The following is a 12,997-nucleotide window of genomic DNA, read 5'->3' as shown; positions in this document are numbered from 1 at the left end:
ATATATATATATATATATATATATAATTAAATGTAATTTTATATAGAGAAACAAAAAGGGAAAAACAACCGCAGCCACCAAATATCCGACATAAATATATACATTGTCTTGTCGGGGTTAAAAATTTTTATGTTTGACTAGAAATATTAGGACATACATAATAGGTTAAAGACGCCTTTTTTTGCCAATTAAAACAATTGTTTTTATTTTCTCTACATTTATAATATCTTAATACAGGTTGTCTGTGAAGAGGATATGGTCTTTGTTGTATTTCCCAAATACTTGTACTATTGTTATTGTTACATATATTATTCGTAATGTCGATATCTCGAAATACAATGACCAACGAATCTTGTATGGGTGTTTATTGTTATACCTTCGGAGGCCGGCGTGGTCTATTGATTAGCTCGCTCGGACTGTGAATCCGGAGGTTCGTGTCATGTTTTCAAGCACCTTGGAGCCGTGAGTGACATATAAGAGTGACGGCCAGATTTGGTACTTTTCCGTTATAACCCCCGCAAATGGTGTTTATTATATGGATACATTACTTACTAATATATTTTTAGAAATTTATTACAGACGTTTACTATATGAATTAAATGTATATTTTCATATATTTATCCATATATAAATATATTAACTAATTAAAATTTGCGGGAGTATAACGGAAAAGTACCTCAAATTTCACTATTCAGTCAGGTAAGAGTAGCCCAATACTTAGCGGTGAGTGCTGTGGACTCTCTAATACAGTGCTTCCCAAACGAGTGTGCCGCGGAATTTTTGCAATTATTGAGTAATTTTTATTTAATAATGTATCATCAACTTAATTTTTTTTTCAAATTTGATTTATTTTCTCCTTAATACACGGTATAATAGTAATTGCTGCCTGTTTTAGTTGTGGTGGGGGTGCCACTAGGCCTGCCATACGGACTTATTTACATGTGCCACAAAAAGTTTGGGACGTCATAAGTGTGCCGCGATCTGAAAAAGTTCAGGAAGCACTGCTCTGGTATCTAGAATAACTATACCCAAGGGGATAGACTTGGAGAAGTCATTGTCAATTTAAGAGTTAGTTTGTTTGTTTGTTTGAAGTTAAGCACAAAGTTACACATGGGCTAGCTGTGCTGTGCCCACCACGGGTATCGAAACCCGGTTTCTAGCGTTATAAATCCGCAGACACCGCTGTGCCACTGGGGGGTTTAAGATTAGAGAATGGCTATTCTGTAGCTTTGCGTCAAAATTCTAAAACAAAACGAACATAATTATTATAGAGCTTTCTAAATTCTCTATCGATTTGTAAATGTGAATATTATCATGGGTGAACCGAAATCGATGTAAGAAACCTCTTTCAGAGTCAAGTTCACCCAAATAAATCAGAGTTACTCGAGCAAAACCACAATAATCATGAAATTGTGAAACGCTCCTTAGAATATTATAATATTTTATTGAAAAGTTTTGACAACATGAAAAATTGAAAGGTAAACAATGGAAAAATAAGCTATTAAGCAACTGAAACTGGTGAAATCAATGACGGTATTATTATTGAGTTTGAACATTATAATTGTTTTTGTCAGACATGTTTTTTTTTGGGGGGGGGTGAAATCGTCAAAATATCGAAATATAATAATTGTTATAACAAACCAACAAACAAGGGTGATTTTTAAAATTATTGAGTTGTATATAATTCACCAAACTTTTAAGTTTTCACTTGTTTAATTTCGGCTATATGCTGTGTTCATCGCGGGAAAACAAACTCAGCGTTGTAAGTCCATAAACTTACCGATATAACATCGGAGAACTCACTTGAATACATGATATTGCTTTGTATACCATATTATCTTTCATGCGATATAAACTTTTAAACTAGAGTAGTTAAACTAAACATGTGCAAAGTACACATTTTTAACTTTCTTAACACTATTGCTGTTTCAAAACATATAACCAGATTGTTTGGTTGCACATTTTCACTGACAATGTTCGCATTCACTAACTGAAAGAGGTCAATCACTAGATGAATGAAAATGTATCATGTTCAAGGTTTTCATTAAAATTTGTAGCAAATACTAATAAAACATGGTGCTAGAATGGAAATGTGCTTAGAACGAGCAGGTAATCGTGTGTGTAAAGAGCTATTCGTTCTTTTGTTAAAGATATTATGCGTTTCTCACCTTTGTATTGTGCCATTATTGCTATTGGATATACTATTGTGTTTGTCGTTATTTTTTCAGTTAACATTGTTCGATTATGACGCCAGTTACTTGTATTTGGACCACTATATATTTGGTTCTTAGTAGCTTGGCTGTCAGTTACTTTCTTGCAAACCAAAATATTTTTAAAAATTCGACCACAGTATCACTTAACCAAACGAAAGTGAAATAAAACAAAGCTAAATCATGATGTGTCAGCATGAATTTATAATGCGTGTTTTTGTGTCTTTTCGGTAAACCTGTGTTTAGTGATTTTGAAACACTATTATGGGTGATATGTATAATACTATAGAACTGCTTGATTTAAGAAGTGTTGGTACCTTAATGTTTCATACTCGTTCGTTTCTGTTTTCTTAGTGAACGTATGCTGTAGCTGTGTGGAGTCATATGGAACAGGAAAAATATGTCCATCGCCTGCGAAACATTTGTTCAGAATGCTTGGAAGAAAGATTTGTGTTCTAACTGTTTCAAGAGCGTGTCTGATCACTGTTTAGATCAACAGAACTATTCAGAAAACAAAAACACTAGTTATATGTCAAATTCATGTCTTGCCTACCAATCATCTAGCAGTTCTTATATAAAAGATCGAATACTCGTCGAGACGTCTAAAAATTCTCAAAATCAAAACATCGCGCAACTCAAATTAAAAACATTCGGCCCTGGTGTGAGAAACACTCAAAATGAGTTGCACAAAGAAATATCTCATCAATTTACTAATAACGAGGTAGTTGTTAAAAAAGGTGAAAATCTTGAAGCTTCCTCTTCTTTCTTAAGAATATTAAAGGATCAGAAGAAGAGAGAAACAAAGAAGACTGCGGTTTCCTTTGCAGAAGGACCGATTGAAATTATTGGTTACGGAGGAAATGAATTTGACTCTGATGATGAGTGGGATCTCGAATCGTGTGTCAGTGATATTGACTTGGAAAGTTTGGATGTAACTGAAGAGGATAAACTTACTACTAAACTGACAAAAGAAAACACAGAATTTAATTCAACTCAAAGAAACCTTTTGAACAATAACAGCTCCCAGCAAGAACCTCTCTCTTTCAAACAAGAATCGTTGAGGGGCACTTTTCATTATCAAGATAACACCGAAACCAAACAGAATAAAACTGAAAAATGCTCCTTATTGAACTCTAATTCAAATGCATACCAAAATCAACATGTTGAAAAATTCCAAAGGTCATCACTTGATTCGCATTCACAACGAAGACGAGATCCACTTCCTAGGGCTTCGGTTAAGCCTTTTATAAAACAGGCATCTTGGTCTAGTGGGCACGAAATTAAGTCAACAGAGCAGTTTAATAAAATAGAAATTACATTTACCACCTCAGATGATAAATCAATAGAGAAATCAGTGACTGGTATTTCCAATAAAAACAACGACCCCCTTTATAGAAACGACCAGCTGCTTGAAACTAGAAGTAACGAATTACCACACGCATCAGATAATGTTTTAGAATCACTACCAACTCACGGTAACTTTCATGAACTTTCCAGTTTTGATTTGGAGCAACCACAGTCGTTACCAACTATTAGCCATAAAGAATACCCTTCCCAGTATTATAACCAAACATCGTTTTCTCTCGAGAGTGTAAAATCTCTAAAGACCGACTTTTCATCGTTTAATTTTCCCTCTACTGAAGCTGTTATGATCGAAAGAAGTGACAATAGGTCATTTAATTTTCCACAGAGTGAAGACCAAATTGGTCTTAAAGAAGTTCCTCGTGTGTCTTTTCTTCACGGTATCGGAAAAAAACTGTCAAAGGATTTATTTTCAGATAAAATATCTGAAGATAAGAAAAGTGACACTGAGTGCCCCGAGAGTGGTCAACAATGTGTTAAAGGCACACTGTCAGCTGTTACAGATACATCACCTCGTGTTTATTCAAATGTGGATAAACATAGCAACACTTGCAGAGAAATCTTATCTTCAGTTTCCAAGGTGAAGAATACTTGTTGGGGAAAAAATAAATCTATCGAAAGCGCAAAGACGACCACATCGACCGCTCAGGACGTTAGTATCCGAGTACAAGAAAATATGCACAATGTTGTTTCTAATACGTCGGATTTTAACAACAGCGATTCTCGTTTTTTAGACAGCTCCTCTAATCTAGATTCTGGTCACAAAAATGAACGCAAAGAAAAGCTTGCTGCTTTAGCCGTTGAACTCGAAAAAGTTCGCAGTGAACATATTACCAAAAGAAAAGCACCGCCACCACCAAAGACACCGGAAATTTGTTTTGATTCCGAAATTACAACTACTCGGGAATCGAACATTAAACAAGAAGTCGAAATATGCACACAGATACCTGACTACAGAAATAATTCTAGTCCCCTTTCTTGCGTAAAAAGAGAGGGTAATTACTCGGACACTAGAAAATTGAATTCAAAAGAATTCATCAACAGTCAAGCTTTGTCCAAACCTATCGGTAATCAATGGCAACGAAGGAATTCAACGGGATCAGAAGATAGCACGTGCACCAAAATGAAAAAAAGTAAGTTTTCGCTAAAGAGGTTCATTAAAAGAGCGAATGATTCGAAATTAATAAAAGTAACACCTACCAAAAATGTCATATTATCATCTCAGGTCAAAACGTTAAAAGAGGAATATAATTTTGACAATAATTTAACGCACCCATCTTACAAACTGTCCAAAAACAACCAGATTACTTCAAACTCGGTTTGTGATTCTTCTGGCGCTTGGGAGAAGAAAAATCAAAGTCCATCTCAAACTATTGTGAATAAGAAGCAAGAAGACAATCAGCAGAAGGACGTGTTGATTAATCAACGTGACACTCGGATGGAGAAAGAATATAATAAGCACGATGGAGTTACAAACATGGTAAGCTTATTATTTCATGTGTTGTTTGTGTGATTTCTCGATTGTGTCTCAGAAACTGGAACTTCTGAAATCGATTGAAAGCAATGTGGAATTCAAAGTGTGTACATTTGTGGTAGTATTACTTTCGAACAACATATATTCAATTCTTGCTATTTTTTAGTTTGATTTTGAGAGTCAAGAGTAACATCAAAATTTCAGACAGGTTATTGTTAATGTGGAAGAATCGTTTTTTTTTCTTAATATGTAACAAAACTCCCCGATGAGTACTACAAGTAAAAGATTATATGCATAATATAATGATGATGATAGTAGTTGTTTTTAGCACATTTACTTAAACTTGAGCTCTAAACACATCAACTGAAGTTTTTCTTTTCTTCCGAGCAGAGTTCTATAAAATTAGACTAAGTTTATATAGTGTAAAACTATCCGTCACAGTGTGCGAACGCAAGATAAAATCTGAAACTTAACCCTTTGGAGCTCTTCCCTTATGGTACCTAATTTACTCCTCTTTGTATTAGATATAATCTGTTATCGAAGCTCTTTGGTTATTCAAATATCACTTGTATACTTTTCCACTGAAAGCCAAGAACAACAAACGAAACCAAATCCTGATTCTACTTGCACCGAGTATACTATGAACGCCTGGCACGTGGGAAAGGGGATCTCCCCGCTTTGTAACAAATACTCTAACGTGACTCAATAAATAAACATTTATAGCACACACGTACATGAAGGACCTGCCAGCACATGTCACTTCTACGTTAAACCAATGATAGTACTTAACCCTGAACTCACGTGAACCTTTATGTTGTATTAATCCACATCGTGTTTTGTGAATTTGTTTACCAGCGAACTATTTCCATAGTTCTGAAGTTATCACGACCAAATTTAATAAGCGGACTTGGGGTGTCCTTCTTTTTATGACGTAGCCCCCTACCAAGGGTATAGCAAATGGGGGGGGGGGGGCTAAACGAGCCCGAAAGGTCACCTAAGCACAATAAGTGGCTAGGGTTGGGTTTTCAGGATCGCTGAACTCAAATCTAGCATTTAATTTTTTGTTCCTTGCACCCTTAGAGTTCCCGGGGGTGCCATGTTTGAAACTGTGTTCAAACTCACTCTCACAAGCTAGCGGGACCAGACTTGCTCAGTTACTTACCACGGGTGCCTTAACGGTGTTTGTTTATGGGTATGGACCTCACTTGCGGTAGCTATGGAAGCAATTGGAGATAATGGAGAGCTTGATCGGTACAGTGGGGATTTTGTGAATCATGAGGGGGGGCTTTAGAACCCTCAACAGAGCGCGGGTAATTTATACTAGATCTATATAAATACCACTAAAATCGCAATAAAATCATGGACGTAATGTTGCATGTAAACGACGGTGTGTCTTTCATTCCACTCGATTAACCCTAAATATATTCTTATTAGAATTCCATCTATAGTTATCTAATATTCATAGTTCGAAAAGTGAGCTCACAACACCGAATAATATACATCCATTAATAAAAGCTCATTTCTATTCCAGTCGGTCTGGCATGGCCTGGTGGTTGGATGTTCAACTCGCAGTCCCCGGGTCTATCAAAGAAAGAGCACTTGAAAATTATGACTTATGTTTTCAAGATAAAAGAGTAATACCTAGAAATTGAATGCGTGAAATAATTTAAATATGAATGTCATTGTTTTAAAGGTTTTTTCGAATAGTTAGAGAGGAAGTTTTGTAGCCAAAAGTTACAGCACACATATTTAAATATTGATTACAGTTTGCAGCATCCGAAATTATAATACAAGGACCCCTAAAATTTAACTGACGTAAATTGACTCTGACTGAGCGTTATCTTGATATTTCTAGAGCATCAAACTTCATACTCTTATTTGTCATATTTAAATCTAAGAATTGATGACGTGAATAATAGTTTTAGGAAAATGGTTAAAATGGCAGAAAACGAAAAAAAGTTAAATTTGCCTAAAACGACATTTTGATGTAAAAATAAAGGTGCATAAATCGTTGTAATAGATAAAGAATTGGATATTTTGTGACAACATTCTTGCCTGGTTTGAAAGAAAGGAAACTTTTGTGGAACTAACAACAGAGAAAAGGCGAATAAAGAAATTTTTAATTCCGTTTTCACCAACTTACAAAATGAACGAAAAAAACAACAACAACTATATCTCTATATTATTGTATGGGGTATCGTTAATATATTAACGTTCCTAACATTTGTTATCAAAAAGTATAATTTCAAAAATGTTGTCCGGTCGGTTGCGGTACCAGTTTCAAACCGCCTAGCGGGCAGATGAAGAATTATCAGGGAGCCATTTTGTCTGTAAATAAATCCACCAGAGGGATGTGAAACATAACATAGTTAATGCTGATTTTTTCTTATTTGATTAGTATTTTAGATGCTATTAGCAAACTACTACACGACTTTGGTTGTCATTTATCCTATAAACTACAGCGTTAGATGTTCAGTTAAAGCGAAGCCTGATGATGAGTCATTTTCTGATCGATATCTTCCTGTAAAAACCATTCGAATCGCTACCCATTAACGCGTTATGTTTAAAATTATCTCTCCTGACGCTAGAGCCTTATGAAACTATAAATGAAGGGGGAGTCTGACGGTCTCATATATATTTAAACATGAAAATTCAGAGTGTAGTTAATTAGCAGTTTATCGACATTATATTCATAGATTCTGATATTTTATTTTACTTACAAATAAGTCAGAGAACCATTATGGAGACAAATTTCATAATTAATCATCTTATGTAGAAGAAAAAAATATAGGATCCTTTCTGAGAATGTTACACAACTGGGTAAATTTTGCATAATAAATAATTATTTTACTCATGATATTTAAAATCTCGCAGGATCAACAGAAAATGTTAGTATCCGAAAAGAAACCCAATAACCCAGCCGCTTTTAGAAAGTGGTAAATGAAGATGATGGGTGGATGGATTATGGTTTGAAATTTCACATGTAGCTGTGCAGCTAATTTTAACGTCATTATTTACGATTGGAAAAGGTTTATTGTTGATTTTCGCGCAAAGCTACGCGAGGGCTATCTGCACCTGCCATCCCTAATTTTGAGCAAAGCTACGCGAGGGCTATCTGCACTAGCCATTTTGAGGTGATAAACTACAGGGAAAGCAGCTGGTCAACACTACCCATCGCCAACTCTTGGGCTACACCTCTTTATCAACGAGTAGTAGGATTGACCATCACGTTATAACGCCCCAACGGCTGAAAGGACGAGCATGTTCGGTAAGCGGGTTCAAAATTACAACCCTGAGATTGCGAGTCGAACAACCTAACGCTATACCAGGCCCCCCAGACATAAACCAGCAACGTAAGCGAACTCGCTTGGTTAATAGGGATGTCAGAATCAGATGCGTGAATTTTCAAACCGTGATTAAAACAATTTCTGCGACTAAAGAATGTTTTTATTATTCAGTTTCGCTTTAACCGTTTAAGTAGTAAAAAATAGTATTTCTGTCTCTCATTACTTGACAACTTATATGTTTGTTGTTTTTTCTTGCTACCCGTGAAGAATTCTTAGTGTGCGTATATATTTTTTCTTGTTTCTGCGTAAACTCGTTTAAAGAGAATTGCATGTATTGAATTAACTTAATGGTTCATGAAGCTCAAGCTGTGCACTTTAGATAACGACATCAACCTCTGCGTTGGCTCGTGAAGTTTACGTTTTAGTGATGTACACTTAATTCGATTTTTTAAAGTAAAGCAAATTTACCTTTAAGATTTTCTCTTTGTTATTATGCGAACAGCATTATACATTAAGGCATTTGCTAATTATTTGGTGTGTATTATCCTAATGTTGAATGTAAATAGACTAAAATTAAGTTAGTTCACTTTGTTTGCAAAACACACACACATTAATACCACATAAAAGATAACCTGGCTCAAAATTTGTTTGAGGATGGAATAATTACTGAGGTAAAACATTAGTAAATAAACCTCCAGCAAGTACACAAGAAATTAGTACACAGGTGTCTGACCACCACGTTAACATTTCTATGGGTGATATGGAATACTTGGTCTGCAAAGTGTGTTTACACTCAAGTTTTAACATGAATTATGTGAAGAAAAGAAACGCTTGTAACACTATTGTAATGTAAACGATTACGCAACATCTTTTCAATCTTAAACGTCACATAGGAACTTCGTAGTATGAGCGCGATATTAGAAATTCCACATTGAAGTTTCGAAAGTGCAACGTAATAATTATGTGTAAATTGCTTAACGTTAGGTGTTGCAGAGGTTCGAAGAAAGTGAAGCCACCTTCTCTTCGCTGCCTTTCATACCGTACTCCAATACGACATCGTTGACACCTCCCACACCTGAAGAAAATGTAGAAGAGTTAGCTACAACGCGGCCACCAAGACCTCCTCGCCCCTTCATTATTCCAAGAAAGACGACCAACAGTACTGGCCAGCTAATGCCTACTAAGCCCCCACCTCCAGCAGTTAAGGTAATGTGATACTGAAGAGTGAAATATGCAAAATAAAAATGGCCAACAAAAGTGTAATTCTGCTATTTCCTGTTAAACGTATAGTCGAAGCTCTAGTATTATGTTGTAGTTTTATTTGTGTATACACTAACATTTAAACTATCATATACTTAGTGTCAGCATCAATATTATTGATACGAGTTAGCTATTTACAGCCATTTGAACAATTAATGGCGTTATCAGAATCTCGTCTTTACGATTCAGCTCGTTCTTCAAAGAATATTCGATGCTACAAGTCACTGTTTTAGTGTAAAACTGCACAATGTGTAACTTTGTGGTTAACAACAAACAAGGAAGAAACTTAATTAAGTTGTTGTAAATGTATTTTGACCTAGTAAGTTGTCGTTTCTTGGAAATCCAACGTAGCATGTCTTTTATTGGTTTTTTGATTGAAGTTGGATTTTGTATGTGCTTATGATTTCCTCAAAATTTGGCAAGCCTAATGACTCAACAAATGAGTAATCAAAACCCGTTTATATCATTCAAACGTGACCGATGATAAGCCAGTAAGTCTGAGTAAGACATAGAATTATACCAAAAAGGAAATATTTCAACTAAAAATCATAGTATATTTTTACTTCATTTCCATTGTGGAAGAAATCCACAGATTTCCGGAATAAAAAAGGCGAAATAACTTTCTTTGAGTGGTAAACATCCTCGTGAATATTGGCATGCTCTTAAGACACTGCTAGTTTCAAGTACAGTTATCCTTAATTTCGAACTGCTGACACGAGAAGTGATTACTAAGTTAAATATAGGCAGTTGAAAATGAAGCCAACAGGTGGCAAGGTAATATAGGACTAACAATAATGAGTATTAAAGTAACATTAAAATGTAAATCGGTAAATTATATATATTTACAGCACCACCACCAATGGAAAACAAAAATGATTTTCTGCAAAAATATGAAGCCATCTATTAAAAATTCTTAGTCCTGGGTCTTAAGACAAGATTTGAAACGTTTAAATATCCTGAAGTAGGGTAATCATCCTTCCAGTATATTTCAATGCAGTACTGTCAATATGACGAAGATCTTCATGATTCTGATGTATAATGTAATTCGCTTTAGCCACAATGATGGTAAGAGACCTCGGTTCTAGCTAATAAGCGCTGTCATTAACGTTACTTAAGTACCTGGATAATCGTTATAATATCCTAATATGAAGTAGAAAAATATTTTTAAGCCTGAATTCGAAGAAAATTTAAAGATGTGAAAAATAAAATATAGCCTTTTCATTAATATAATGTCATTTATCTTTTAGACCAGGGAAAAGGCATCTAAAGGGAATTCAACAGTTAAGTCAAATCAAGATAAACCACAACCATCTCTTAGACACAGTCAATCTAGCGTGCAATCTGACTATGCTAATCTTGGTAAGTTAATTTATCTTGCCAAAAGCAAAGGAAACGAAAAGGTTGCGCCAACATACGTACAATGTGTTCGTTCCAACGCTTTTATACCTAGCCGATGAAATCATGTTTTAGTGACCTTAAGCACCTTTAGTGATCGATGTGTTTATTATATTCTCGTGAAAGAAAACATAAGTGATGGGTACTAAATCAATTGCCCCCCAGTGGCACAGCGGTACGTCTGCGGACTTACAACGCTGGAAACCGGGTTTCGATACCCGTGGTGGGCAGAGCACAGATAGCCCGTTGTGTAGCTTTGTGCTTAATTCCAAATAAACAAATAAATAAATAAACTAAATCAATTACTTCATACCTTGGAAAGAAAATATTAATAATTTAGTGTCACGGGGGGGGGGGGACCGTCATATATTACAAGATTAAAATTTCACCAATTCACAATAATATCGAAACGAATTGATTTCTCAAATAATGATAATAGAATATTCCAAGCTCGAACGAAGGTTATGAAGATGGAGTCAGGAACACGTTGGATAGAACGTAATTTGGTCTGTCAGTTTTCTAGATTTGACTTACTAACTTCACGTGAGCCTTTGTTGTAAGGTGGTGATGTACCTGTCAATAGACTTAAAGGTGCTTAGGGGCGTTACACAAGAAAAATTATCCTCATCTTTACGTGAAAACCAACGAGGTTGTGAATTTCAAATAGTTAGTGAAATTAAGTAGATTGGATTATAACCACTTAGGCAAATGTATGTGTAATTGTTTCAAAGTGATCTGTTACATTTCATTATTATTTTAATTACAACATCAGTCATTTCAGTCTACACATTTCTCATTAAATTATTTAATACCGTTTACCTTGTATGATTATGATACGTGTTTATATATCAATTTCGACAATACTTTCACGTCTCCATTTTTCAGAATATATTTACACATACAATGAAGACACGGAATGATAACTCCCACATATCTCGGGTGGCGTTAATAAGTTATTTTTAGAGTTAAGAGATTTTTTGTTTTTCAGCCAAAGCTACACAAAAGGTTATCTTAACTCTGTCCACCACGAGGAATAAGAGCACGTATTTTAGCGTTGTTAGTTCGTAAACTTACCACTGACTCACTTGGGAACGAGTTGAAAGAGAGAGAGAGAACAACATTACATTTTTGTGCTCTATTTCTGGATTAGAAAAAAAAAGTATATTTTAATATCTTTTAGTAATTATTTCGATTATAAAAATGATCCAAGCCCTAGCTAAGTATTCATGTTTTTACAGTGGAAGGTATTTCTGCTTGCAGTAGGAAAACTGTAATTTGCTGATTCAATATTACAGTGAGATGGCGAACGTTTTTTTTTTTTTCGAACGTATTCGTCTTGACACACTGACAGGACTTCTAGTTAAACTCTGACAACAGATCATGTTCCGTAAAATACGAGTACAATTGTTTTTGTAACGAAGCATGAAATATTTGATATAGCAGTTTTCAACAGTAAAATGAACATTGTAACAAGTGTGAAAAAAAAATGTAAATACCTTATTTATATGGTTTTTATTCACTATTAACCGAAATCTACGTAAAATTAAATTATGAATGCCCTACAAATTTAAAAGGTTACATGCATCTTTATATTCATTTTTAAAACTTAATTCAGGCATTATTTTATATTAAGATATTTTACTGTGAGAATGTTGCGTGTAATGATTTATATCTTCAAAAGTTCGGATTTTAACTATGTGTTTTAACTATCTTAAGGTGATGTTAGGTCAAACTTGGCGCCCAAAAAGCCGGAAAGAACTTCCATATTTACAAATATGCAAAATACTGAAGAAAATGTCGAGTGTCAACAATTAGTAAGTTGCTTAAAAATCCTTTATTTCTTTCTACTTATTTGTATTTCGAAATTTTTAACTATTATATATGATTTTATTCATACTGTTACGTATCTGCTTGTTTGTTAATTTCCGGTATAAATTCATTCCGAGGAACTTCAGCGATACAAGTCCCTTCTTGATTAAAAATAGTTTATTCTTTCTCGATACAAACTT

The 12,997-nt window shown here is 34.7% G+C and overlaps 1 protein-coding gene across 2 annotated transcripts in view; it reads left to right on the top strand.

Moving 5' to 3' along the window:
* Positions 1-12,997, top strand: part of LOC111086662 — a 44,413-nt gene that overhangs the window by 18,678 nt on the left and 12,738 nt on the right. For both annotated transcript variants that reach the window (XM_022390427.1, XM_022390428.1), the window contains exons 2-5: positions 2,565-5,052; positions 9,318-9,539; positions 10,841-10,952; positions 12,705-12,802. In XM_022390427.1, the coding sequence (XP_022246135.1) occupies positions 2,611-5,052; positions 9,318-9,539; positions 10,841-10,952; positions 12,705-12,802 (2,874 nt within the window). In that variant the 5' untranslated portion in view covers positions 2,565-2,610. The remainder of the gene's footprint in view (positions 1-2,564; positions 5,053-9,317; positions 9,540-10,840; positions 10,953-12,704; positions 12,803-12,997) is intronic.

Source organism: Limulus polyphemus, unplaced genomic scaffold (assembly GCF_000517525.1).
Source record: "Limulus polyphemus unplaced genomic scaffold, Limulus_polyphemus-2.1.2 Scaffold1303, whole genome shotgun sequence".
Taxonomy (NCBI): domain Eukaryota; kingdom Metazoa; phylum Arthropoda; class Merostomata; order Xiphosura; family Limulidae; genus Limulus; species Limulus polyphemus.
Note: the sequence above shows the minus strand (reverse complement) of the source record. Positions and strands in the feature narration are given on the sequence as shown.